This window comes from Patagioenas fasciata, chromosome 16, assembly GCF_037038585.1.
Source record: "Patagioenas fasciata isolate bPatFas1 chromosome 16, bPatFas1.hap1, whole genome shotgun sequence".
NCBI classification, from domain to species: domain Eukaryota; kingdom Metazoa; phylum Chordata; class Aves; order Columbiformes; family Columbidae; genus Patagioenas; species Patagioenas fasciata.
The window spans coordinates 1,628,481-1,656,314 of record NC_092535.1 but is presented as its reverse complement, the minus strand read 5'-3'; the positions used below and the strand labels follow the sequence as shown (position 1 = coordinate 1,656,314).

Below are 27,834 nucleotides of genomic sequence, written 5' to 3'. Positions count from 1 at the left end.
TGGGAAGCTTTTAAATGAGCTTTTTCTTTTCCAAATTAGCTCGCTCCGACCTCTTGTGCAGCTAGGCAGGGTGCGCAGCAAATGGTGCCTGCGCAGCATGCTGTAATCCCTGCGGGGAGCGCTTGGCTGGGAGTGATACCAAAATAGAGCTGCTTAAAACAGGAAATAAAAAGACCCAATAGCAGCACCTGCAGCATGTTTTTCAGCCCTTGCCTGCTGTTTCCTCTGTGCATTAGGGTGAATATAGGGGAGAGGATGTGACCGGTGCGATCTGGCGGGCAGTTTTGGGCAAAGCAGAGGAGCTGGGTTTAGTACCCTTGGCAAAGAGCTGTGAAATAGCAGGAATTGATGGATGGCTCATTTTAATATTACTAAATCTGGGCCACAGGGGGATGAGCAGTCCCCTCCAGAGCTGTTGAGTCAGCACCGTCCTGCAGCTCTTGGAAACTAAACGCGTTTTAAAGTGTGGCGTCTTTGGTCTTGCAGAGCTGCTGGAACTGCGGTCGCAAAGCCAGCGAGACGTGCAGCGGCTGCAACATCGCCCGGTACTGCGGCTCCTTCTGCCAGCACAAGGACTGGGAGAGGCACCACCGAATCTGCGGGCAGGGCCTGCACGGCCAGAGCAAACCCCTGGCTCTGCCCGCCGGCCGATCGGCCGCCAAGAGCCTCGACGGCATTCCCAGCCCAGCCCTCGAGAAGACTTCGGCGACCACCTCCCGCTCCTCCACCCCGGCATCCGTGACAGCAATAGACACAAACGGGCTCTAAAGGGCAGGTTTTGGTTCAGTCCATTTGATTAGCTTCCCTGGGTTTTTTTTTTTAAGCTGAAAAAAGAAATCCACAGCAGTTTGTATCACTTGACACGTTTGACCCATCGCGCCACCTCCTCGGAGCGCAAACACTTGGGCTTTGCCGTCTCATTCTGCCTTTTTTCTTTGGTGGCTTGTGAAGAACTGGGCCGGCCTTGCCTGCAGCACCTCCGTGCTGGTCTCTGCAGGGGGACACCGGAGCATCATTCGGGTACCAGAGCATCATTCGGGTACCAGAGCATCGTTCAGTTACCAGAGCATCATTCAGGACACTCACTTGAGGAGCCTGGACTCGGTGGAAAGCGCTGTCAGCACACACAGGAGATGCTGCACCCCATCCTCGCAGGTCAGACATGCCCAGGCTCCTTTCCCGAGGTGCCTGAGCCACCTCCTCCTCCTCCAGCTACCTTTCTTCCATAACATGCATCTATTTTTTCCCTGGCTCTCGGGTGGCCGTGCTGGCCGGTTGTTGCTGTGAACAGACTGGAGCTGGTTTCCCAACAGGAGCATCTTGTTGTCTAGTGCAATGGCAAAAGCCGAGCCACTTCTCCTGCCTGCAGGATGGCAGCTGATGATTGCGGAGAGGGAGGAGAGGATTTGCCTGCTCTAAACCAAATGTCGGTACCAGGGAGGTATGGCTGGTCACTTCTGGACGACCTGGTTTTAATCCCATTCTCTGATGGGACAGACAGTTGCATGTAACCCTGGATGGGACCTTTGCTGGGGGGAAGCGCAGAGCAAGTCCAGATTGGCTGCAGGTGGTTGTTGCCCTTTCCACCTGGGTACGGTTACTTTGCTATGCAGAAGGCATTTTGTTTGGGGTTTTTTTCGCTGCATGGAAGCTGTTGGTTTTAGAGTTACTGCCGTTGTTTTTAACCAGAGAGATCCTCACGGGATCGCGATGGATTATTTAGAGCCTCTTCTCTCCATGTGCGTTGGCCAAACTATTTAAAAACGAAATGCGGGACTTGGTGTCCTCCATTGGCTCTTCCCGCAGCGCCGGGTGTTCCTGCAGTGCTGCTCCCACCCCGGCTGGGGACCCCCAGCCCCCCCAGGGCCATGGTGCAGCCACCACCTTGTCCGGCCTTCGGAGACCGTCCCAAACCCACAGGCTCAGGGCGCGGTGCTGCGGGGGTGCCCGCTCAGCGTGGGGACACCCACCGCTCAGGGAGTCCCTGCCATGGCTTGAACGGGGGACTCGGAGCTGCACAAACCCCGTGAGGTGAGCGACACCGACCGCAGAAGGGCTGTTTCGGGGTGCGGGGGGCTCGTCTTGGTGCTTCACGGAGGCACAGCCATGGGGATGGACAGGCACATGTGCTCCGTGTGGCCACAGCGCTTACCCGCGCCAGGCACGACCCGGCTCTGGAGCACCGTCTGTTCAGCAAAGCTGTGGATCTGCGGCTGCGTGTGTACGATTGCTGGGCTGGAGCCCAATGAGGCGAGTCATTCTCAAGTTGGTTTTGATCACTTTTTCAATTGGAGGTGTATAATGGAGATTTAATGAGTCATCACCAAGTTTGCAGCGGTGTAGCTGGCTGCCCAGGGACAAACGAGCGACCCGCACGTCCCTTAGGGAAAGCTGTTCCAGAAGCTGTTGTCATGGGACAGAGGGAAATTCCTGTGTCTGCAAGGTTTTATTATGCAAAAAAAGCCACGTCGTCGCCTGGTGTTCAACACAGCTCTTGTGTGGCAGTTGGGATGATGTCCTGTGTCCCCCAGGAGCTGGTGCTGCAGCAGAGCCCTCAGCATGGACTCGGCTCCTGGAGCCCAGCACCACGGGGTGCAGCCCTGCTCCGGGGTGTCACCCAGCCCAGGAACGGTGTCACCAAGCCTGGAGGAGATGGGGACAGCAGGTGAGTCCTAAACCACGGCAGCCTCGCCCTGCCCAGGCACCAGCTTGGAAACCTCGTCTGTGCCCGGGGCTGCAGCATGAAGGAGGATGCAGGAGTGGGGGCAGCAGCTTTGGGCTCCCCCAGGTGGGGGCTGCCCTTGCACCCCCATCCCCAGGATCTGAAGGGCTTTTGCTGCCCTGAGGGGACACGGACACATTCGGAGCAGCCTCAGGTAAATAAAGTCCAGTTGCAACGTCCCAGTCCTGACCGTGCCGTGTGGGTCAGTGGTGCCACAAGGTGGGATGGGGAAAGGCCAGGGCTGGAAGAAATTGCTTGTAAATAGATTGTCTTCCATAATTCTCATGCAACTTTGGTGGCCGTGTACTACAATTAACCCCAGTGTAAATGAATGAAAAACTAACAGTCACGATTAGAACGATTGCCTTCTTTTTCTTTTTTAACATGGAATGATAAATGTGAAATTTGGACATGGGAAGACAGTGGGTCGAGGTTTCTATTTTTTTTTTGACATTTAATTCAGTAATAGAAATTTGTTACTTCATTCCTGTGCATAACTTATTTAATGTACTGTATAAAGGAACCCAAACTGTTACAGATGTATTTAGTTTGTTCTACTCAAAAGTAGTCAATAAAAGACTATATTCATCATCCATAGCTCCTTCCTCTCTCAAAGGATCTGAGGTTTGCTGCTGTGCCCCGGCTGCCATTGGGGTTCCCGGCCAGGCTGGGGAGCTCTGGACACCCCAAAATTGCAGGAGGTGCCATGGGAGCCCCAAGCACAGCGCAGGTAGAGCCACCCCTCAGCCATGGCCTTTTGGGTTTCTTTGGGTTCATATTTAAACATATTCTTTTCTGAGCATATTTTTTCTTTTCACGGGGGTGTAGAGGAGCCTGCAAGGTGCTGTCACAGCCTCCAGCTGGAAAATTAGCAGTTATCAATAATTAGGTAAATAATCAGGCACTGGGAGGACACGTCCCACATGGGAGTGGGGTCAGGCTGAGCTTGCCCGGGGATGGGGCTTCAGGGGGCCTGTCTGAGCTCTAACGAAGGTTTCCCTGATCCTGGCTCTGCAGATAGCGCCGGGTCCCCCTCCCCGCACCCCAAACCCAGGGAGCTCCTCCTGGGGTAAAGCCAGCGCCCCCAACCCCGCTGCACCCCACCATGGCCCCACAGTGCCGGGGTACAGCATGCCCAGGGGCCACTGCTCCTGTGCCACAGATTAACTGCATTTTCGTCACTGCAAATGGGGACTGAGGAAGAAACAGTCAATGTAATGTTTCTGGGGGGCTGGAAAAGAGGTTGGGGGGCTGGGGGTGCAGGCACTGGTGTTGAGCACACCAGGCGTCAGGGACAGGCAGAGTGCAGGGATGGGGGTAGGTGACGTTTGTCCCAAAGCCATTGCAATGGCTGCACAGGCTGCTGGCATGGCCAGAAATACTTCATTTTTTTTCTATAAAATACTATTAGCAATCTGTGCAAGGCGGCCCAGCTCTGGCCCAGGGGGGCTCAGCAGGCCCCTGTCCCATGTCCCCGAACCTGGGACCCTGTGGAGCCTCAGCCTCCCCTCAGAGCCAGGAGGAAAAGGAGGATGGGGAGGAAGAGGAGCTGGGCTCCAAGAGGGACTGAGGGGTGTTGGGATGTGACAGCCAGACCAGTGCTCCCCCAAGGCCAGGCTGCCACCTCAAAGCACGGTCCCACAGGCACTGCTGGGGTGCCCAGCTCCCCTGGTGCAGCACAGAGACTGTCGTGGTGGGGGGAATAAATAAACACGAAAAGGGCAAAAAAAGGGTAAAACACGGGTGGGGATGATGGGGAGGCAGCCACCGCCCGACCGCAGGAGGGGACGAGGGGCAGGGAGGTGACAAACGCGAGGGCTGTGCCGAGGGCTCCCCGTCCATCACACGCCGGCCGTGTCCTGGGAGCAGCTCCGGAGTCAGTTGTTGTTCATGATCCACCAAGAGGCTGAGGAGAGAGACAGAGGAGGGGGGACAGGGATGTGCAGTCAGTGTTAAAAGGGGAGGGGGATTAGGGGTGGCAGACACCAGGGATCGGGCTTTTCAAGGACGTTTTTCCCCTGGTCCCTGGCCCCACAGCACCCACCACCCCGGCATGGTCTGCTCAGGCCGTGGTGACTTGGAGAGGGGAGCACTGGGAACACGGTCAGTGGGACCAGCAGGGCAGTAGGAGCACCACTGGCATGGGATTTAGGCCAAATTAATCTGCGTTCCATGTTATTTTATGCAAGACCCAAGAGTGACATCAAACTGGGGCTTAATTTGATCTCCTCTGTCACCAAGCCCTCCTAGTTCCTCACAGCCCGGCCAGGTTTCCACTGGTACTGTGGGGAATGTGCATCTCCCCCCACCTCAGCATCACTGGGCCGAGGTTCCATTTAAATATGAGAAGAAACTTGTTGGGGGTGAGGGTGTCAGAGCCTGGCCCAGGCTGCCCAGGGAGGTTGTGGAGTCTCCTTCTCTGCAGACATTCAAACCCGCCTGGACCCCTTCCTGTGGAACCTCAGCTGGGTGTTCCTGCTCCATGGGGGATTGCACTGGATGAGCTTTCCAGGGCCCTCCAACCCCTGACATTCTGGGATTGTGTGAAAAAATGTCTGGTAACCCCAAATCCAATTTATGGGTCTGGAGGGAGCCAAGGCTCCTGTTCCCTGCACTGCTCTCTGCAGAACAGCCAGAATGGGACTGTGGGGGTCCCAGAGCCCCTCCCCAGGCCATCCCCATGGCCCCCCCTCACCTGGGAAGAGCATGGTGGTCAGCAGCTCCGGGGACTCCAGCAAGCTGACGATGGACCGCTGGAAAGTCTTGCAGCAGCTGGACTGTAAGTGGCTGTAAAACAGCGTGTGGGGTCAGGGCGTGCGGGGTCGGGGGGTGCAGGGTCTGGCTGTGTCTCCCTGTTATACGAGAGCTGTACGATACACCGGGATCCCTGCCCACGCGCGGGGAACAGGGCTGCTTCTGCACTGCCCAAACTGGGACATCCACTGCTGCCCTGCTCCCCAGTCCCACATTGGGGTGTTCACCCCGCTCTGCTGCAAACAGCCCTGGCTGGGGCCATGCTGGGTTGAGCAGCCAGCAGCAGGACAGGCTGTGCAAAGAGGGGACCAGTGGGGTTCCCAGGGGAGCCCCAAGGGGAAACCCCTTCTGGCCCCCACCCAGAGCGCTCGGGAGCATGCAGACCCAGCCCTGCACCAGGAACAGCTCCAACCTTCTCCACGAAGTCACGTCCCGCCAGAACTCGTACAGGATGAAGCAGGCCTCGTCCGTCAGCTTGCAGGCAGACACGCTGTGGGGACAGGAGCCACGCTGAGACAGGGCCTGGCGCGGTGGCACGGCCACGTCGGCCCCGGAGCAGAGGGATGCACGTGAGCCTCTCAGAATCCCAGAGTGTCAGGGGTTGAAGGGCCCTGGAAAGCTCATCCAGTGCAATCCCCCCATGGAGCAGGAACACCCAGCTGAGGTTCCACAGGAAGGGGTCCAGGCGGGTTTGAATGTCTGCAGAGAAGGAGACTCCACAACCTCCCTGGGCAGCCTGGGCCAGGCTCTGACACCCTCACCGGGAAGAAATTCCTTCTCATACTTAAATGGAACCTCCTGTGTTCCAGTTCCTCCGCCAGACTTACAAACAGCAGGTTGGATACAGCCACATGTGGCTGCCAGGGCCAGCACATGGCTCCAGGGACAAGCCAGTGGCTGCGTGTCCCTGCACTGGGACCTGGGCTCTGTCCTCAGCTCTATTTGCAGCCCCGGGGCGGAGTGGGGGCAGAGCGTGGTCTCCCAGGGGGGTACAGGGGGGCTGCACCCTCAGGTGCTCATGGCGCGTCCCACCGGCCCCCCCCACACTTCACACAACGCGATGCTGTGACACGAGCTCCCTCCTTGACTTCTCCCCCGTTCTCCTACACGTGCATGCCGCTGCCATTTGTGCCAACACAAAAACCGGGCTCATCCTTGCCAGAGGCTGACAAGTGGTTCCTGCTGGGGGAACCTGCAGAAGGACCTGGGATGGTGCCCAGGCACAGACACCGCTGCAGCTGTGACACCGTCCCATCCTCTCTGCGAGGCCAAACCTCCGCACGCCGAGCCCACCCACGTACCCACCAGCACACAAAAAACTCTGAAAACCAGATCCTTTTTGTCTGCCAAGGGTGCCACGTTAAAAGCCCGATTCTGAGCGAGCTGTGCCACCACCAACTCCCTGCCCGCCACACTTACTGCAGGCAGCTGCTCTGCCTGGCGGTGACCTCCGTGTAGGACCGGAACGCCTGGCGAAACTCCTCGATGCTGCTTGTAGCCACCGAGATTTGCCTCTTTGCCACCAGGATGTGCTGTGAAGGGACAGCAGGTGAGCATCATCAGGGATGGATCGGCCCCTCCCGCTCCCACCCGGCTGTGGGACAAGGCCGTGCGGAGCAAGCACGGCACTAAAGAAGGGGCTGGCAGCATGCAGCAGGGGACAAAGCCAACATAAAGTGGCTTTTTCCTACCTGGGCAGGTTGCCTTTACAATGGGGACTGCACCAAGAGATGCTTCAACCCCTGGTCCTGCTTTGGGGCTGCTGCAGTTCCCTGTGTCCTTGCCCAGCAGAAAGGGGCCTCAGGACCCTTCACTGGGGCTCTGCACGGTCTGCAGGAGCTCGGAGCAAACCTGGGGCATTTGGGCACCCCGGGCTGGCCAGGGGCGCTCCCTGGGGCTCTCATGGACTGACGGAACCGAATTTGCCCCAGGATGGTCCCATGTGCAGCTCTCGGCTCCGACTCCCACCCGGGCAGCGGGTCCCCCCCAGATCAAACGTCACAGCCCACCTGGTGACTCTGGTCTCGGGGACAGGAGCTGTGTGAGCACACGTGTGTGCAGCAGCGGGGACCCGTGCACACTGCGGGGTTACCTGCAAACCAGCAGCAGGACGGGGACTTACTGCATCTTGTCCTTTGCACATGGCTTCCTCCTTCAGCGGCTCCAAGCGTGGGCTCTGCATTCACCCCCCAGGGAAAACCAGCGTTACTGAGAGAACTTTGCAACAAGATAAAAAGCAACGATAACCCACAACCCAGTCCAGTTCAGAGTGACAGACAAGTAGTGCTCTGGGGACATTCCGACAGGTACCCAGGGGAGAGAAGGGATGTGACCTGTGGGGCTTGGTGGCTCCAGATTGCTTTGTCAGATCAGCAGGGACCAGAGAGAAGCCAGGGGAGGGTCAGCGGAGCTGAAGGATCAAGGGGGATTTGGAGTCAGCAAGGGATGAGCAGCCCTGAGAGCCCCTGTCTGGTGAATGGGTGCAGCTCTGTAACGATGCCAGGGCCAAATACCAGGGCCAGTGGCACAAGGAGGGGTCCCGGTGCCACCCAGACCAGCGCCAAGGTGTGGGGCAGCCCCCAGCCCAGCTCCCCTCTGCCACGCACCTCGCACTCCAGCTTCTCGATGAGCTGCTGCAGCCTGCTGATCTGTGCCATCCACTGGCTGTTGTCTTCGACACAAACACCTGCACGGGGAAGGGCGGAGTTGTCATCAAAAGCCTTTATCACAGCAAAAGCTTGCTTAAGACTCAGAGAGCTTCAAATCCTCTGACTTAAACCAAAAAAATGATTCGGTCTTCTCACAGAATCCCAGGCTGGCTGGGGTTGAAGGGACCTCTGGAGATCCCCCAGTCCAACCCCCCTGCTCACGCAGGGTCACAGAGCAGATCATGCAGGGTCACAGAGCAGATCACACAGGTGGGTCCAGCGGGTTTGAATGTCTCAGAGAAGGAGACTCCACACCCGCTCTGGGCAGCCTGGGCCAGGCTCTGGCACCTCCCAGCAAAGAAGTTTCTGCTCATGTTCAGATGGAGCCTCCTGTGCTCCAGTCTGTGCCCGTTGCCCCTCACCCTGGCGTTGGGCACCACTGAACAGAGTCTGCTCCACCCTCTGACACCCCCCCTGGAGATATTTATCAGCATAAATAAGGTCCCCTCTCAGCTTCTCTTCTGCAGCTGAACAGCCCCAGCTCTCTCAGTCTCTCCTCATAGGAAAGATGCTCCAGACCCCTCAGCATCTCTGTACCCCCCCACTGGACTCTTCTCCTGAAACTTTCCCCACTGCTCAAGACATATGACTTCCTTCGGAAGCTGAAACAGTCCAGACTGTCCCAGACACGTCCCCCTGTCCCCTGCTGCTGCTCCCACACCCACTCCAGGCTCCAGCAGGGCACAGACACCAGGGACACTGGGCTGTGGGTACCTGTTGTGAGCATCCCAGAATAGGGATCCGTTGGAGACAGACAGATGTTCTTCTGTCCTCTGCGCCCGCATCGTCTCCCTGACCTCAGGCCAACCGAGGTCTCAGTTTTCTTTATGTCCTTTCTGAAAGAATAAAATACAAAAAGGAGGGTTGGAGTTACTATAGAGGTCAGCGCCCCAGCAGGTTTGGGAAGGGCAGATCCCTGATGTCCCTCGCAGGGGGACCCATGGGTCCTCTCGAGCGGTGCTGGAGAGACAGGGAGGACCAGGACATTCTATGATGCTACGACCAGCACATCCCACGAGGTTACCTCTCCCGTCCCGCCTGCTCCTCCACGGTGTCCACGGCGCACTCGAGCGAGGCCTGCAGGGACTGCAGCTGGTGCATGGTTTCCCGCAGCAGGAAGCGGGTCAGGAACTGCTCCATCTTCGAGGAGGTCTCGTAGCTCTGTGGGGAAGGGAAAAGGATCTGTCAGATACCCCCCAGCCCTGCACAGGGTGAGCACAGTCCCATCTGAAAGGGGTCGGCCCTTAGATAAACCCAACAGGGTGGATTCCAACTGAATTTCTATGTATCGTAAGATACAATGATACTGTAGGACAAAAACATCTTCTGGCTGCGCACCTGTGAGGTCACAGTAAGGAATGCATGGTGCGACCCCAGCCCCAGCACCACAGGCTGGCACAGCCCCTGGAGCTGGGGGGGACCACTCATGGACACCCCCAAACCCTAAGGTAAAAGCCACTTGCAGAAATAGCCCCCAGCTCTGTGAAGGGCTCTGGGGCAGGCAGAGCAGCCCCTGCTGCGCCCAACAGCTCACACACTGCTCTGCTTGCACTGGGGTCTGGGGCACAGCCGGGGGACAGAGATTTCAGCTGGACATGAGAAAGAAATTGTTGTGCTGAGGGTGGTGAGAGCCTGGCCCAGGTTCCCAGAGAGGCGGTGGCTGAACCATCCCTGGAGACATCCCAGGCCAGGCTGGACACGGCTCTGAGCAACCTGAGCTGGTGAAGATGTCCCTGTCATGGCAGGGGGGGCACTGGGGAGCTGGGAAGGTCTGCAGCCCAGAGCACAGTTCCTTTGAACGTGCTATGGGTTCTGTTGGCAATACCATTCCCTCCAGCCTGGGCCAACCACTCCACTTTCCTGTCCAGTTTCCACTTCCTTCCTTAAAACCACCCAGAGATTTGTCCGTGCACTGTTAGATGATGCAAGGACCTGGGGCAAATCTCCAGCCCACAGGATGGAGAGGAGGTACCACAGCAGGATGCTCAGCGAGGCAGGGAGCAAGGAGGCAGGAGGAAAGGCTGAGGCACAGCTCAGACACCGGCAGGGCAGGCAGAGCCCTCGGCTGGGGCTGGGACGCAGAGCAGGCACCTCACCTGCTTTGCCCCCATGAGACTTCTCTTGTTCCACCACAGGACAAGGTGTCCCTCGGGAGTGTTGGTCATGTCAAAACCTGCAGTCGTCATAGACAATGGCAGCAGCTTCACCCAGGCAGGCTTTGCAGGCCAGAATAAGCCCACGTTCATGCTGAAGACTGTGTCGATGCACCCCTGCAGCGCGGGCATGGCGTGGGAGACCCAGCGGCACCCCACTCCTGCTGAATGCACGGCGGGCGCTGCTGTAGCACCCAGGACTTACCCAATCAAGTACGGCATCATTGAGGACTGGGATGGCATGGAAAACCTGTGGAGCCACCTCTTCTTCTGTGGCCTGAGGGTCCTGCCAGGGGACCAGCCCGTGCTCATGGCCGACTCACCATCCTGCCCCTCCACCAACAGGGAGAGGCTGGCAGAGGTGCTATTCGAGAGCTTCGGGGTGCCAGCCCTGCACATGGCCAACACCGCGCTCCTGTCCCTCTGCGCCTACGGCAGAGTCACTGGTCTGGCCGTGGAGGCTGGGGGAGGAGTGTCCCATGTCACCTCCGTCTGCCTGGGCCAGACCTGGAGGGAGGCGACCTACTGCCTCAGGGTGGCCGGTGGTCACCTCTCGGGCTACCTGCACAGGCTGCTGCTGGACAGCCCCAATGACCCCTCCGTGCTGAAGGCCCTGAAGAAGAAGACACTGACCCAGCTCAAGAAGCAATGTTGCTATGTCTCCATGGACTATGAAGGAGACCTCCACAACCAGGCTTGCCATCATCCAGCCAGATTTCAGACCCCTGATGGGCACTGGATAGCCCTGGACAAGGAACGGTTCTGCTGCCCCGAGCCGCTCTTCCAACCAAAGCTGCTCCAGCACAGCTCCCCAGGGCTCCACCACTTGGCCTTTCAGAGTCTCCAGAAGGTACCTGACCACACCAGGAAGGACACGGTGGATAACATCGTGCTGGCCGGGGGCTCCTCCATGTTTCCTGGTTTTCCCGAGAGGATGTGCTTAGAGCTGAACGCTCTGTTCCACAGCACAGGCTGCCGCATTCGGGTCCTGGCCATGCCGGAGAGACACACAGCAGCCTGGCTGGGGGGCTCAATGGCCGCGTCGCTCACATCCTTCCAGCACGCGTGGATGGCAAAGGGCGAGTACCAGGAGCACGGTGCCGCGTACGTGCACAAGATATTCCAGTAGGCAGACGGTGGCCATGCGCCCAGAGCATCCCAGCGGTGGGGAACAGCTCCTGCTGCAGCGGGAGCACCTCCCAGACACGACCTGGCCCCAGGCACAGCTGCAGCAGCAGCAGCGACCGAGAGCCAGCTCCTGCGCTGCTGCAGAAGCGTGAAGTCGATTCAAAAAGAAGTAAACAGCTTTTCATTTACACTCTGGGTTATTTCTGCATCCATCACTCTAGGAAGCTCATGTCTGACCAGGCCAGCAATGCAACCGTGGCTGCGTGGTGCTGCGAACTGTCCGGGCACAGCCACCACGCAGCCGAGCGCCGAGGCCGTGCGCATCCAGAGCATCGCGGCAGCGCTGGCCTCTGAGCTGCTGCTGGCAGCCGCCGGCATGGGGAAGGGGTCTTGCCCCAGCAAAGCGCTCCTCCCAGCAGCGGGGAGGGAGCTACAGGGCTGGGAGGAAGGAGCTGGGAGGACAAGGCACCCGCACCGCAGCAACGTTACTGTGCGAGGTCATTTCTGCTCTTGGCACTGAAGCACTGGGTACAGAGTACGGATGGAAATCACTGTCTCTCAAGAGAGCCACAAACGCTGTTTTGCCCTTCTGCACTGACTTAGAAAATTTCATGCTGGGTAAGGGGGAATCAATTGAAAAATGCACCTTCCCTCCAGTTCGGCTGCCTGGGCCCCTCGGCACTCCTCAGTCATCTGCCTCCAAGCAAAACCCTCTTGCCAGATATTGCACCATGCAGCTCAAAACCTCCGCAAACAGAGGTTCAACACCAAAATCTGTCTCAGAGAACACAGCATTTCCTGCTCACAGCAGAGACTCACGGACAGGAGTCACGGAGGAAATAACTCCGCAAGCACAAGACAAGGCTTTTTGGTTGGAAACTGGTATTTCAGCTCCATCGACCCAAATGAAAATCCCAGAGTTACCAAGAGCTGCTATAATTCTGCTTTTGGGAGGTTTTATTAGTTTCTTATGATGATAGTTAAGCTTGGGACAGAATGGAATAGGTGATGGCATAATTCCTGCCAAAGGAGAAATAAGAGCGCCAGACTTGGAGAGGTGTTTCTGGGCCAGGCTGCAGTGTCTGCGAACTGGAGAACGGAAAGATTTTAGCACACGGGTCCCCTGTGAGAAATATCAGGTGGTTTCCCAAGGTTTTTCCACAATCCACTGCTTACTCCGATGCTATTATATTGCAGATGCAAAGCTTAGCCACACGATAAGCTGTATTTAGTACCCTGCAGCACAGCTATCAAGTTATACATTACAAACATAAGTGGGAATGACAGAATTTGGAGAAAAACAATCTTTTCTTCAAAAGGCAGTTTTACCATGTGTCTACCAACCCAGTGAGGACGGACGGGAGTGCAGGAGCCCCTAATGACCTGGTTTCCTCCTGCCAACCTGTGGATCCACAACACAGATCATGAGCATGTTTGCTGCAAATACACACACTATTTCCTACGGTACCTACAGTCACACGGTGAGAAAGACACCCCTAGCTCGCATTTCCCATGCCCCATCACAGTGTTCACCCTGCAGCCGACACTGTGCGTGGCAGGCAGTGAGTCAAGGAGACACCAGTGGGCAGACACCACTGATCCAGCCCAGGTACCTGACCTGCAGTGACAGTGACGGCACATGCGGAGGGGGGATCCTCAACACCAAAAAGGCTTTTTGGCAGCACTGGTTCAAACCTCAGCTCCCAAACACAGCACTGCAGCACATTTCCTCTGAGCTCTGGGTTCCTTATTTCCCTCTCCTCCCTGCAGCTCATTGCCCTAGTGTGGTCTGAGCAAGCCCAGGGCATCTCCTGGCTCTGCTTTCGTTGTGCTAACAAAGTGGCCCACACTGTCTGTTTTCCTATTGTAAAGTGGGCTCCTGTTTACATGAGCCTTTTTACAGCTGTGGGGCAGCACCTGGGGGATGCAGGGCTGAGGAATCCTGTGGCAGAAGGACAGACCATGCCCTAACCAAGAGATGCTGTGGTTCAACTGGTGAGACCCAGCTCAAGTCAGAGATCCCCTTCTCCTGCTTCTGGCTAGCCTGGGTATCCCTGCCTCCCCAGGACTCACGGATGCTGTCTTAAACACAGCCTGGGAAAAGAGGCAGGGACACAAGAGCCTTCAGCGTCTGTTGGCTCCACAGCCCGCTCTGGCAGCAGAGCTTTATGGTGAGGCACAGCTGCACCTCCAGCAAAAGCAGCTCCCCAGGACCAAGTTTCATTCACCTCTTCCAGGAAGGTGATCTCTGCCAAACTGGGGCTCTCACTCCTCAGCTGTGGTGGCATTAGAGGTGTTTGAATCGAGAGAAGTGACGGACAGATGTGTACTGCGGGAAATCTCTGTTCTCTCTCCCCTCCTCTGGCTCAGCGAGGCGTGAGCGTTGGCTAAAAACCAACCTAATAAACCCACTAATCCCGTAATAACCCAAGATCGATTCCCATTCTGGAAATACAAACATGTGAATATATTCAGGTCACAGCAGGTAGGCACACAGCATCTATCATCTCTGCCAGCGGCCAGCAGCAGCCCATTTCCCACAGCTCCGACACAGCCCTGACCACAGGGCTGCAGTGTCGCCCTCTCCCTCCTCCGCCCCGGCACAGAGCCCCACGGACCAGGGGAGCGCAGGGAGATGCTTCCTAGGGGGGTCAGGATCTGTACTGGGCACTCAGGACCACCCGGATCAGCACAGACCGTGCCGGGGTGAGAGCAGCGCTGTGAACATGGGCTGCTCCGGCCCCCAGCTCTGGGCAGACCCAAACACAGCGGGAGAAGCAAGTCCACAAAAATCTGTTTGAGCCGGGAAAACCTGCTTCTGTTTTCCAGGGAACCCCCGTGGAACCAGAAACTCTGAAGTGAATGAATATATCACGGCAGTACTGGGAAGCAGGCAGTAATTGCGTTGTCCTTCGGAGAAATACATGAATACACAAATTCATTACCAAAACAAAGCAAAACAAACCAGAAAAGAACTGAAATCAAGTGTAGCTCTCTGAAGAGGATTCATTCTCTCCCTCTAGACTTGCATTTAGTAACTGTGAAGGGGGCCAGGCAGCTGAACCAAAGAGAAAATGCATTTTCAAGTGATTCCCTCTCCTGGAGTGAAACTTCCCAATGTACAGGGAGATGCTGCTGAGGCTGGATCTGACCAGGGACAACTCAAAGACAGGGTGAGCTCCTGTCTGGTGCTGCAGAGGCACAAACACCCCCCAATGACCCACAGAGCTGACAGTGGGGCTGATCCTGATTCGCGTCTCTGGGTGATCAATAGGTCAGCGGACGATGTGCACGCGGATTGTGTCCTTCACCTGCTTCTTACCAAGCACCAAACCTCCACACCAAAGGGAAAGAAAGGGAAGGTCCTTCCCACAGCTGGAAAACTGCAGCAGCTGCACACACAGCTAAGCCATGTAATCCATTTTGGATGCAAAGGGGGCTGCTGGTTCCTGGGAGGGTCCCTGCCAGTACCCGCTGCTGCTTTTTCATGGCCGTATTTAGCCCATGATGCTGCGCACGGCAGCCCTCTGCCCTCCGACGCACAGGCAGGGGGGCTCCCAAAGCAGGAGGCTGCTTGCTCTAATTAGTAGCCTCTAATCTGCCTCCCATCGGTATGAGCTGCAGGGAGAGGGAGAGGATTCACCGCAGGGATGAACAGGGCACAACGCTGGGAGTCAATGAATTCCACCCTTTCCTGCTTTCTCCCAGGCACCTCACCATCACCTTCCCACCGCAGCAGCTCCTGCCTCCTCACCCACAGCTGATTTGTGTTGCACAGGCTGTGCTGAGCACAACCTGCCAGGGTCAGTCCAGAGCAGGCTCGACCCTGGAGTCCCCACTTGGCACCACACTGCTTAGTGGAACAGCTCTTGCTTTGGCTCGGGGACACAACACCCAGGTTATCAGCGATGCCCCCAGAAACAGTGTCCCCAGGCAAGTGGTCTGCAAAGACCTGCTGAGACACTGGCTGCCAGAGCCCTATGAGGAACAGCCCGGAGACAGACCCAGAGCACCAAACCTCCTAGTTCTGCCCTTCTCCTTTGGCTCCCCCTCCTCCAGCAATGCTGCACGCTGTGCTGCAGTAGCACTTGCTGCACATGGAGACAACCAAAGCACACACAGGGAACCCCGCTGATCTGAGAGGTGCCACATTTGCTGCCCCTGACACCCCAGTTTAACACTAAGCAAGCAGTTAAGGTCACCACGGCTCCTGTTCTGCACCCGTCTACTCCACCACCCTCCCAATGTACCATTCTTACCAGCTTGGTTTTGTCCATGGCTGCCAGGACCGCAGAGTTGAGGGCTTCCAGGGCGGAAAGCACGTTCCTGTATTCTCCAAGATATGCCGAGAAATAATCTGAAGCAGGAGAGAAGACCACGGTGAGCTTCCTCATGCCTCCATCCCTGCCTCCCCTGTTGCTTCCCACACACAGCAGCAGGGCAGCGCTCGTGTCCCTGTCCGGAGTCACCTAGACCGAAGAGTCCTCACCTATCCCCAGCGACAAAATGTCCGATCCCCTCAGGAAAACTACCTTCTGTGCTGGAATTCGGACACAGGGACTGCCAACGCCACTTGACCACCCAGCCCTGCCCAGGTCAGACACGTACAAAGTCCCCCCGCAGACCCGAGGGACAGGAAGACCCCTGGGGCAGGAATACAAACCAACTTACCGCACAATTTCTCCGTGTCCACGTTGCTACAAGAAACGGAAAAACAAGCTCATGTTAGATGGTGGGGCTGGTTTGGGAGAAACAGTCGTGGTGAGCAGGGTCTTGAGGGCCTGTTTTGAGCCCCCAGTGGATTTACTGCTCCTCCTGCATGTTCAAAAAAGCCGTATTAGAAAAACGAAAAGCTGCACCAGTTTAGAGTCAGCAGGTCGGGAGCTGTGGCATCCCCGGGCAGGGCTGCAGGGTCTCACCTCTGCCTGGGGGCCGAAGGAGCCAGCAAAGCTGCTCCACCACCATCTCCTGGGGCTGGAACGTGCCAGGAGAGCGTTCGGGAGCAGGACAGGAGGCCGGGGGAGGCCGGCAGTGCCTGCACCTCTGGGCTGGGCAGCTGGGTTGGCAGCGCCCTTGTTGAGCCCTGGAGCTGACGAGCTCCAGAAGATGCTTCTTGAACCCAACGCCTTGCCCCAGAAGGGCCAAGAGTCCAGCCAGGACTCCTCCTCGTGTCCCCCTTGCCCTCAGCCCAGGGGCTTCCTCAGGACTGCCCCATGGCACTGGGATATATCCTCTCCCATTCGCCCCACAGCTGCCCCCCCACAATCCTCCTCCCTCCAGGTGATGTGGGGTGGCACTCAGGCTCCCAGGGCAGGGGCTGGGCAGCTTCACAGCCCACAAGAGGGGTTGTTCCTGCCGTGAAGGCTGTTAATGCAGGGATCTGGGTGGAAAAACCTGGAGGGGGGGGACCAGCCCCCCACCCCTTTCCAGTGACAGGGAGCACTGCCCCGGAGAATCAACGCTGGCAGCCCCGCAGGGCTCGGACGGGCTCCCCCTGCTGCTAACAAAGGTGCTGCTGGGGCTGGAGCGGGGAGGAAGCATCCAGAAACAGCCCCATGTCTTAGAGACCCAACATCAAGCAGAACTGTGGGTTTGCGCGAAGCGTCTGGATCCACTCGGACAGCCAAAGCCACGGTGGCCGAGATGCTGGCGATGCTCAGCATCACCTGCAGAGAAATGCCCCAGGACACCGTTTATGCGAATCAGCTCAAGAAATTCTGCTCTCTCAAAGCCCCTAAATGATTACAGCCGTCTTTAATCCTGATTGGGAAAGTGGAAAAGAAGGCAAAAGAGAGTTTAAGCGTTTAAGTGCTGTCACACATGGAAGAACCGGTGATAGCTGGAGTGCGCGGGGCTCCACGCACAAGGACGGCTGCAGCGCCGCTGCCCGGGAAGCCAAACCACAGGCACATCGGTGACGCTGCTCACAAGACAAAGGGGCAAAAACGCACCAAGGTAAAATTAGAGGAGAGCGTGGGAAGTATCCTAAATGCCATGCCAAGAATAGGTGTAAGCATTTAAGCAAAATCTTCCTACAGCTTCTCCCAAAACATTAAAGGCTGCTTTCTGTGCCTGTCTTTCTGCTGGGCTTCCACTTAGGGTACTTTAATAATAGTGCTTAAAATTATCGAAATATTTTGGTGCGAGACGTCAGTGCAGACCCGCAGCAGCGGGACTGCAAACCCCTCTGTCCAGCTAATGCGTCAGGCACTTCTGAGGCAAGAGACAGCCAGTTTTCGGATGCAATTTGGCTCATCTATTTTAAACACCTACCGGAGGAGCTGATTACGGCAGGGCTCTGGCGCACTGTCCTGGCACTGCAGACAGTTTTTAAAGTGGATTAAAAAAAACACAGTGTTTCCCTTGAGAGGCAATATAGATAATCAGCAAAACCACAGCCTCTTCTTCTGCCGACTCCACTCCATCAGACTTGATCCCATTTCTGAGCAGCTCCGCGCATCCGACCACAGCTTGTGTTTTGAAACACAAACTAAAAGTGGGAAAATGTCTTGCTCCTTCTTAATTTCTCCATGTATTTCTGAAAGCTGCCTGGAGCCTGCAGAGCCGCTGCTGCTGCACTGCCACAAGAGACCTGACACCGCAGCCACCGCGCGCTGCTTGTTAGACCCGTGCCACAGAGCAACGGCTGCAGCCACGGGTTCCCATCCAAGAAGATGGGTAAAATGCACAAGAGAGGGGATGCGCACATGAGAAAATGAAATATACGGTGAGACACCGAATGCATACATTACCCAGATGTTTGCATCGTCCCAGTGAGAACAGGAGGAAGAAGAAGGGGTCACCAGCTCACATCACTGCCCAGCTCCCCAGCTCAGCTCTAGCGAGCAGGTGTCCTTGTGACAAAGAGCTACTACCAACACAAACCCTACGGCTTCCAAGGGGAGGCCAGAGATTATTAAATAACTCCTTCTAGTCTGTTTGCTGCTTAAAAAGAAACGTTAATCAATCAATTGAACAGCTAAACACTGAACTGATCACCTAGAAGATCCACTCCTGTCCCAGCACAGCCCAATCTGTCACAGCCCCGCACAGGCACCGCTCAGCACAACCCGCACCCCGCGGCAGCCCCAGGGCCCGGTCAGGGCAGGAAAGAGCGCAGCAAACAAACTGCAGGACCCACGGGGCTATTTCCATGCCACCAGAAGCTACTTCATCCCAGAAACCAGGAGGAGCTCGTGTGAAGAGCCTGCACATCCAATCCTGACGCACTGTGCGGGGCAGCTTCGCTCCGCTCCCCTCCCTGCCAGCCCCTCTCCCACTCCAAGAGAAGAGCCATCCTCTGCCTCCAAAGCACTCATCCCGAGACTCTCCACATTGCCACACTGCTGTATTTTGACTGTGCTCAAACCACTGATTAACTGTAATTAAGCTTGAACTGATGATGAAGGATCTTGTCATCATTATGCTGTTGGGATTTTGTCAGAATGTGCCTGGAATTTATGCAAGAAAACAGCAATCAGCTTCAGCAAAGCAGACGGGAAATTTTTTATTTTTACCATTTATCACGTTGGGAACCTCGGCTGCCATCACAGAGCTGGATTCCAAACCTTCCCAGCGCGACCCAGCGTGTTTCAGCCTGTCCATCACTCCAAGACTGGCAGAGGCTGACAGGGGAGGGAAGCTCACACAAGTCCTTTCTTCCACAGATCCAGAGACTCGAGATTATTCCCACTGAGAGTATTTAAAACCCACCAGGTCAGCACTCGCACCTCTTGCACTTGGGGCTCGAGGTCAGACACGGGCCCCAGGCAGTTGGTACCCAAATCCTGCCATCGCCACCTCACCACTCGAGCAAAGGAGGATTTACCAGGCCTTATTTCTCTAAAGTTTCCCAACAGATACAGGACAGAAAGACACGTGAGGTCCACATGACACTTCCCTGGGCAGGTTTCACTGCAAGGAGCGGTAGGCACGCAACCTATGCAACACTACAAAGTTCAGTCCAGAGCCCTCTGTGACTGATTCTCCGTTAACTTGTCCCCATGAGACCCTGGGAAGTGCTGCCACCTCACCTGACGGGGCTGCAGACGGACACACGGCTGCTCGGAGAGCAAACCGCAGCAACAGAGCTCTTCATCCCTTCGAAAACATTTGTCTCTTCTCAAGCAGACATTTCAGTGGATGAAGAACCTTTTCAGGAAGATGAATCTTTCTGTTCTGCAGCAGTGCCAGTGCTGGCGTGGGGCTTCCTGACACGCTGAACGAAAACGGTGGACCGAGCTGCTGCACCAAATTGCATTAATGGTTGAGTTTGGTTTCAGCTTCATTTTTAAAATGTCAAAGATTTAGAGCAGGCAGATATTTTAAAGACAAAACGGAACAATTTTCAGAAATGCAGAACAAAAAAAAGCTTTGTGGGGAAACGTAAAACCTGAACCAAACCCAAGAGAGGTGCCTGACACAGGGCACAGCATCCCCACCTCAGTGCTGTGTGGATGGGAAGGGGGGCGATTTCTGTCACCCGTTGCTGCGTGGTGGGCGAGAAGTGCTGGGCAGCCCTGGGGACAGACCAGTCCCTCCAAGTCCCTTGTCCCCGCGGGCACACACTTCTGATCAGGATCAGAGCGCTCTGGCAGACACGGCGCTGCCCCACTTTCTTGGTAGGAAGGCAGGATGCCTCTTACCAGACAATAAGCTGAGCGCCAGGCTTCTTCTCTGGGATGTCCCATCTCCTCTTCCTCCTCAACAAGCTGGGGATGAAGCTGAGGAAATCACATACAGTTCCCTGCTGCCGCCTCCCACGTCCCATCCTGCTCACACTGGAGCTGACCCTGCACATGGACCAAATCACAGCGAGGGACAGGAACAAGCATGACACCCGCAACAGCCTTTCTGGACTTTCCCTTCTGCTCTCACAGAAACAAGGGCATCCTCGCAGGGCTGCAGGGATGGCATCTCCTCCATCGTCTTGAAGTCACTGAATGCAGGAATTTAGACACCAGCTCTGTCCACAAGGTCCCTTCTGCTCCTCGTGGCAGAAAGAGATCAAAACCCCATTGATCATGCCCTGCTAATAGATGTCACCAGCTCAATGCTGCAACCGCCACGTTGTCATAGCTACCGCACCGTCATTACGGGTAACGAGTTATAGGGAGCACTGCTGGAGCCAGGGCCGTGCGTGGTCCCACAGCCCGCTCTCACGGGGCCTTCCGTCAGTCCTGCTGATCTGCTCCGGACAGACAGAAGAAGCCCGACCTGAAAGCAATGGTAAACCAGGAGATCTTCACCATCCCATTAATGGCACAGTTAAAATTCTCTGCTTTGCTGCAACTCGTGTTTTCCAGCAATATTGTATGGGTGGTAACCCCAAGGTCACCCCAAAATTGAGCTGGAGGAAAGGAGAATTTGCAGAGGGAAGGGCTCACTGCTCGCTCCCTGGGATCACAGCCCAAAGGGGCAAAGGGACTTTCAGGAGATGCCTCCTGCTGCCCACATCCAACAAACCCAACCAGCACGACGACAGCAACAGGCAGCCAGGCTTAAAAGAAAGCGACAGCAGGGGCTGCCCACTGCAGCCCACTCCTCTGCTCCATCGCTAAGCAGGGGCATCGCTAAACCCATCTCCCCGACACTCAGCAGGAGTCAATCACCGCCACTCCCCCCGTCCAGCGTGGATGACATGGGGACACGCAGCCAGGGTATTCGCTGTCCTTTGCTTGGTGACACTCGGTGGCTGTTGGCATCTCAGCGTGCCACAGGCTCTCTGTGCCGCTGCACTGGCTGCCTGCAGAGCCCTGGGACCAGCGTGTGCAGCTCGGGCTGCTCTGAGCCGCCTCTCCCTGCCCGGAGAGGTGCAGGAGATGCTTCCCGTGGCGCCAGGGAAGCAGCACAAGCCAGAGCCGAACCTGCTGCTCGAGTCCAGGAGAAGCTGCAGCCACCTTCTCCCCCAGCAGCAACACTGTTTGAACCGGCAGCCCCCAGACATGAACTTTATCAACAGCCAGTTCCTCCCAGTGCCAAAACACCCTCGTTCCCAGTGACCGGCACGGCAGAGGGACCCAAGCAAGGCCACACGGATCTCAGAGAGGAGAAACCAGCTGAGCCAGACTCCTCTAGGATAGCACCAGCCAAGAGGAGACTAGGGCTAAGTGCAATTACTTCTCCTGTTCTTTGGGGGTTTCTTTTTTTAAAAGTAGCTGGCCTAAATTCACAGTTACTCTCGTAAGGCCCACTTCTGATGGAAAGCAGCACTTACATAAGTGAAAAGCAGCTCCCTGTGTCAGCAGTGGCAAAGCCTGCGAGTTCACGCAGTCTGTGCATCGTCCTCGCACCACCGCACGCTCCTGCAGACACGCAACCTGCTCTGTAGAGCTGTATATTTCTGGAATACATTTTTCAAACTAACATAATGTAATCTTAAATGGACGTTTGCTTTTACAGAACCACGGTAAATCTGATAACGACTGTTCTCAAAATGTCTGGCTTCTCTCATCGCCAATGCTCATAGTTGGTGTTCAATGGGTTTTAACATCCGCGGATTACAAGAGGTATGTTTATCTCACCCTATTTATTGCACCCGCCTCCAAATGTCCTCCATCTACAGTCAGGCAGTTCTATAATCTCCTTCGTCTCCTCTCCTCTGTGCCACCACAGTACTCACTCCGAATGACGCCTGTCAATGCCGCTGAACAACTCCCACAGCTCCTCCGAGCTCAGGATCCCATCAGCGAAATAGTTCTTGAACTCCTCAAACGACAGCTTCCCATCATCTGCATTTAAATAAAAGGGAAGAATAATTATATATCTGCAGAAAGAAGCACACAGGCCCCAGCGATCCTCCCAGCAGCCTCTCTACCAGGAGCGTGGGACGATTGGGCGTGTTGTGCATAGCAATCAGCGCAGATATCTCGCTGGAAACACGTCCCACCCATCCCTATCACAAACCCAGGAGCACTGGCAAGTGGGGCCACTGCGGCTGGAACTTCAGGTGAGAATCCCAGCCCCTTCCGAAAGACACCACGCAACGTTTTCACAAACACACGCGGACACTCTGTACTTGGGTGACTGTCCACGTACAGAGCCCATTACAACCAGCACAGTGAGGACAGTATCAGGCTTCTACAGAAAGAAAATCTCTCCACTGACTCAAGAGCTTTTCCCTTCCTCCCCCTGGAGGATTTCAGCTCCTGGGTTGCATTTGGATCTGTAATAGAAGTAGCTCCTGGAGCCTGCAATTTACCATGGAGAAGAGCCCAAGTGGGGATGGGAAGGCTCAGAGGAATGATCTACAATTTTGGACTTCTTGGTTTATGGGTGCCAAATTAAAAAACACCAGGGGCTCCAGCAGACGCACAGGAACAGGACCAGCCGACCGGGGGACACATCTAAACCCCAGACTGAGCGCAGAGGCTGAATCAGTCTTGCAAGGGACAGAGAAAGAGTCCGATGGCCCCTGGGCTGCCTAACGCACAGCTTGATTTGCCTTCTCTTCTCACTACCTGCAGGCAGGAGAAAGGCTCAGAAGAGGCTCTGTGTCGTTTGTCCGTCTCAACCACGACAGCTCTGCCCTGTGTGATTCCCGGCTGGTGAACTGGGGGAGCACACCCGAACTGGGGGAGCCCACCTCCCCAGCCCCTGGCCAGGCTCTTTGCTCCATGCTCTTCCTCCACGCAAATTAGAAAAGCATTTTTCTTGCAGCCAGAGAGCTCCTTGCTCTTATCGTCCCTCTTTCAGCCAAACCTCCCAGTGGGGAACGGGCTGCGCTGCTTCACCCAGAGCCGAGCAGGGACGGGGCGGCAGCAGCAAGAACAAAGCACTCACCATTCTTGTCGGCTCGCCGGAAAATCTGCAAGAGAAAACACGACAGGGTTTAGTGAGGCAGCAAGAAGAGCAGCGCGGCTGAAGGGCAAGCCAGGCAGCACCCGGCCCCAGCAGCAAAACCACCTCCCAAAAACACCTGGGGAGCCACGGAGAAGCCCCAATACCAGGGCTGTGCAGGCTGCTCTGGGAAAATCCCCTTTTGCAAACCATTAAAACCATTTCTTGCCTCCAATAAACCATTTCTTGCCTCCAATGCGCAAAGCTCTCAGCACAGCTGCCACTGCCCGAGCGAGCCCAGCGCTCGCACCAAGCACCTTTTAGGGAACACAGAGGGAGAAGAAGTAGAAAGGGCTTTGCTACACCCTTGTGATGGAAAGTGTTTAATTTTTCAGACCTTTAAATGGAAGAACATTAACCGTAAACCCACTCTGTAACAGGAGCACTTTGCGCATCACCGCTGACACTTCCAGCGGCTGCACCGAGGAGCAGCTCTTGTCCTGCTCTTTGTAACCACCCTTCCCAACAACCCTTCCTGTGCCACCTCAACATGCACACACACTGTAATTAATAATTAATGAATTAATTAATCTGTAACTAATTGTGCCACAGAGCACAGCTGAAGAGCTGCTCCATTCAGGGTTTCAACCCAGGTTCCCAACCATGAGGCTTCTGCCCGTGCCCCAGGAGAAATCTGGGGTTTCTTAACCCTGCCTGGCTCCTCTTTCCCCAATACTGGCAGCTCTGGGCTGACCCCAGTAAGGAGCAGCATCATTTCCAAACCCTGGGAACATCTTGCCAGACTGAACAGCACGAGGTTTTGGCCAGCACATCCTGATGGAGCCGACGACAGAAACCTGTGTGCACGGCAACTTTCAGCTTTTTAATCAACCTTTTTAATCACCCTGCTTGATGAAGAAACCTGAAGAAAGAAAGATCAACAATGAAAAAGGCCAGGAGAACGGTAAAAAGGACTTTGCCATATTCGTCTCCATGCACCTGCGAAGCGGAGGCCACTGATGAAACCACCCCCGGACCAGCTCTGCTCCTGCAGGAAAACATCGCTGCCAGCTGCCCCCTCCACCCCCAGCTCCCTTCTGCACCGCTCTGCTGCGCCTTTTGAGGGCACAAGTCCTCACCTGGTCACTGAAATGTCCCTGAAAAATCGCTCTGAGGTGAAGAAACAACTGCTCGGAGAAACCGCTCACTCCTAAGGAAGCCACTCGCTTGCAACTGGGCTTGCAACTGCAACTTTTCTGATGCTGGTCCCAGCAGGGAGATCCCTGGTCCTTCCCTGTGGTTAAATCAGGAGCTCACGCACGCTGGGGATTTCTCTGGGTTTCACAGCAAAACTTTGTCCAAGACAGAGGGTTCTGTGCCTCAGGGCTCTCACGGCTGCAGGGCTGCTCATGCCGGGGCTCCCCATAGGTCTCACCTGTCTGTGTCACCACGTCACCTCCCTCTGCCTGGGGGACCCCACTTTCCACTGAGGCAAAAGCTTAATGCTGTGGAGCTCTATGTCATCAGAGGGACACATGGCTCATGCAGTGACATCTCTACGACTCCAAATGTCACCAGGGCCAGCTAGGTCATCCCAAAGGCAGTCCAGTGTCACCCAGGCACTTGAAACATGCAGATGCAAGTCAAACATTTCCCTCTCCCAGGCTGGTGTTGCTCAGCAGGGTCTGTCTGCAGGCTAGGAGGGAGAACACAATTTCAGGAGGGATCCCATGGAGCTGAGAAGGTCTCTAATCCCATGTGAGCCCAGCCTGGGTTGAGCAGAAACCTCAGCAAACAGAGCTGACACTTCTCCATCACACATGGGACCCTCTGCTCCAGCGGTGCGTTAGAAAAGCCCGGCCAGGGCACCCACGACAGTTGCCTGAAGCTCAAAATAACTAAATGTGGAGCAAACAGCACAGCTGGGAGAGCCCTGCGAGGCAAGGCCACATGTGCTCCACGTCCCCAGGGACACTGGGGCTCCTCGCTGCCTCCAGCGAGCCCGTCCTCAGCTGGCTCTGGCTGCAGAGCAGTGCCTTGGAGAGCACCGCATGTGCCGGAAAACACCGATGGCTCCTGCGCACGAGGCACGGTCCAAGCCCAGCCAAGCCAAAATAGCACAGAGCCACTTCCACACTCCACGGGGTGACCCCCAGCCCCCCCGGTGCACAGGCACACACACGGCAATGCAGGTAAGCACTGCTCCCTGTGCAAGAGCCTGGCACAGATGGCAGCCCCGGGACAAAGCCAGGGAAAAGTGATGCGAAGCCAGGCAGGCAGTGGGATCGGGTCTGCGTCAGCTGTTGGAGCAGCCCTACAGGCAACCCCTCGCCTGCACTCGGGGGACTGGCAGGCTGCGGAACATGGGGACACCGCCTCAAACCTGAGAGAGGCATTTTCCTTCAGCCCTGGCTCTGGGGCTTGTGTCCAAGTGGCCACAGCTCCGCACGGCGCCTGCAGCTGCAGACACACCGAGACCGAGGGAGGGAGCACCAAACCAGTATTTACGTGGGGATGAGTCCCTCAGATCCCAGGAAGGAGGCACATTACAGGGCTTCTCCCTGCCTACAGGGCAGGAAGCAACCGCAGCTGCTGGACACACAGCCAGGGACACCCTGGCTCCTGGGGAGGGGACAGCTGCCCTAGGAACACTGTGCTCAGTGACCACCGCAGGCTAATGCAGGCTGCGGCCACAACGGCAATAAACAGCGGCTGTCCCAGCAGCTTCTCTGAACCCCTCATACACCAAGAGTAAGCAAGCCCTGAGCACCAGCATGGGGGACAAATCTGCTGGAGGTCTGAGATGTCTGCACAGAGAAACAACTGCAACGGCAGCACTGCAGTTCGTACCGCGCCTGCAGCGAAGCATCAGGCTGGTCACTCCGGTCCCAGGGGACGCACCGGCCGCATCCTGGGACGTGTCCTGGGCAGCCGTCCCTCCCGCTGCCCGAGGGGCTGGCCGGGATCCTGCCCCGCTGCGGCAGGGCGGCTGGAGACCAGCCAGCTGCCCAGACCCAAAAGCAGAGATGTTAAACTCACCCTGCCAAGCTCCGGGGCTGAGGCCAGAGCAAAGGGAGCCACAGAGAAGAGGAAGGGAAGCCGCCAGAAACCAGAAAGCAGCAGCTATAGCTGTTAACACTTCCCATTTTAATTGCCTTAATGATGCCCTGAGGGATAGATGTGGGACTCAGCGAGTGCCTGGAGGAGCTGAGCTGGAACACAGCTGTCACCACCAACCCCCTCCAGCCCGTTTTCCATCAGCCAAGTAATTAGCGTGGTTAACAATGCTGGCTGGAGAGCCCTGCAGTCTGACATCCCCCCATGGCAGGAGAGAGACCCCTTACCCTCTGCTGGAAGCTGCAAGCACCACCGTGCCTGAGGGAGCCGCGCTTTCCAGCTACTCCCTGCTGATGCCAAGCAGGTCTCCCTGACGGAGGACCAGACCAGGCTTGGTGTTCACCTTCCCAAAGTGCTGCCCCAGATCTCCTGCTCCCCTCCTCTGGGATAAACTGGGACACGGGGGGTGGCATCACCTGGACTAGGACAGGATGGAGATGACTGTTGACACCATCCTGGGCTGTCCAGGTGCGCCCGTTGTGCTGTGTGCCACAGCAGGAGAACCCAGCACCAGGGCACACAGCTCCCTCTCCACAGGAGCACCCTCATCACGAGCCTTGAGGAGACGGGGCACGACAGGCAGCATCACGCCAGGACCTGTCTTGTGAAAACAAAGACGGCCACTATGCACATCTTCGACCCCCCTCAAGCCACCCACAGCCGCCAGGATGTCAGGCTGATCCCCAACCTGCACCAACAGCAGCTTCTTAACAACTCCCATGTGCTGGGAGCAGCAGGGATGGGGCTGCAGCAGGCAAGGGACACACTCCATCTGTGGGATCCCACGGCTTGCAACTGCTACACAGCACCTTCTGCAGCTTTCCTGCCACACACAGCTCCTGCTCCAGCAGCCACGAAAGACAGGATGTCACGACTCTCCATAAGGAGCGGGCTATTTCTAGCCACTCAGAGGCCCATAATTCAGGAAAAGGACACAACATTAAGCATTATTTAAGACATCGTGACCCACGCCTTGATTCGCAGCTTCAGGCCTGGAGCAGCAGCCAAGCCCACTCGTTTGTCCATCGGGTTTGGTCCCTCGGCCGGGGTTCCGGAAAGGGGCATCACCCGACACCTGCGAGCACAGCCCAGAGGCGGCACCGCGGTCCGGGCTGACTCCGCGGGGGGACGGAGGGGTTGGCTGGGGTACCGGCGGTACTCACGTCGTGGAAGATGGGGAGAGGCTGGCGACGGGGCGCGGGGCCGCGGTCGGCAGAGAGCAGGCAGACGGCCAGCAGCTCCGCACACGCCATCATGGCCCCGCCGGGAGCGGGCGCTGCGGCGCCGGAGGGAGCAGTGCCTGTCAATCCGCTGCCGTAGGGACCGGTGCGGTGCCGCAGGGAGCGGTGTCCCGCAATCTGCTGCCGTACGGACCGGTGCGGTGCCCCGCAATCCGCTGCCGTAGGGAACGCAGCGCAGAACCGGACTCACCCCAGCGCCTCCGCAGCCGCCAGGCAATTTTGCCTCCGCTGAA

General features: G+C 56.6%; 3 protein-coding genes across 8 annotated transcripts in view; 2 read left to right on the top strand and 1 right to left on the bottom strand.

Annotated features, from left to right (window-relative positions):
- The window catches only part of CBFA2T2 (CBFA2/RUNX1 partner transcriptional co-repressor 2), a 62,079-nt gene extending 58,764 nt beyond the window's left edge, over positions 1–3,315 (top strand). For all 5 annotated transcript variants that reach the window (XM_065849665.2, XM_065849664.2, XM_071815506.1 and 2 more), the window contains exon 11: positions 487–3,315. In XM_065849665.2, coding sequence (XP_065705737.2) covers positions 487–768 — 282 coding nt within the window. In that variant the 3' untranslated portion in view covers positions 769–3,315. The remainder of the gene's footprint in view (positions 1–486) is intronic.
- NECAB3 (N-terminal EF-hand calcium binding protein 3) lies at positions 3,075–27,834 on the bottom strand. 2 transcript variants are annotated; one of them, XM_065849669.2, is made up of 13 exons: positions 27,524–27,834; positions 23,247–23,271; positions 22,087–22,195; positions 16,137–16,162; positions 15,725–15,822; positions 9,209–9,345; positions 8,899–9,020; positions 8,083–8,162; positions 7,599–7,652; positions 6,896–7,008; positions 5,889–5,966; positions 5,418–5,509; positions 4,466–4,628 (listed from the first exon to the last, which is right to left on the bottom strand). In XM_065849669.2, the coding sequence occupies exons 1-13, from the start codon at positions 27,614–27,616 to the stop codon at positions 4,600–4,602; spliced, it is 1,056 nt and encodes a 351-aa protein (XP_065705741.2). In that variant the 5' UTR covers positions 27,617–27,834; the 3' UTR covers positions 4,466–4,599. The 2 variants fall into 2 exon arrangements, with proteins under 2 accessions (XP_065705740.2, XP_065705741.2); XM_065849668.2 differs by lacking the exons at positions 5,418–5,509; positions 5,889–5,966 and having other exon boundaries at positions 3,075–4,628; positions 27,524–27,833.
- ACTL10 (actin like 10) lies at positions 10,348–11,466 on the top strand. The gene has a single exon (XM_065849487.2). It carries the CDS (start codon positions 10,348–10,350, stop codon positions 11,464–11,466), a length of 1,119 nt encoding a protein of 372 aa, XP_065705559.2.

Bases quoted from the DNA above. Each gene is read 5' to 3' on its own strand.
- ACTL10 (XM_065849487.2), top strand. From the start codon at position 10,348: ATGTCAAAACCTGCAGTCGTCATAGACAATGGCAGCAGCTTCACCCAG.
- NECAB3 (XM_065849668.2), bottom strand. From the start codon at position 27,616: ATGATGGCGTGTGCGGAGCTGCTGGCCGTCTGCCTGCTCTCTGCCGAC. The intron at 23,272-27,523 runs GTGAGTACCGCC...TTTCTCTTGCAG, and splicing joins CTCTCCCCATCTTCCACGAC to ATTTTCCGGCGAGCCGACAA. The intron at 4,629-6,895 runs GTAAGTGTGGCG...CTCTCTCCTCAG, and splicing joins AGGCAGAGCAGCTGCCTGCA to CCTCTTGGTGGATCATGAAC.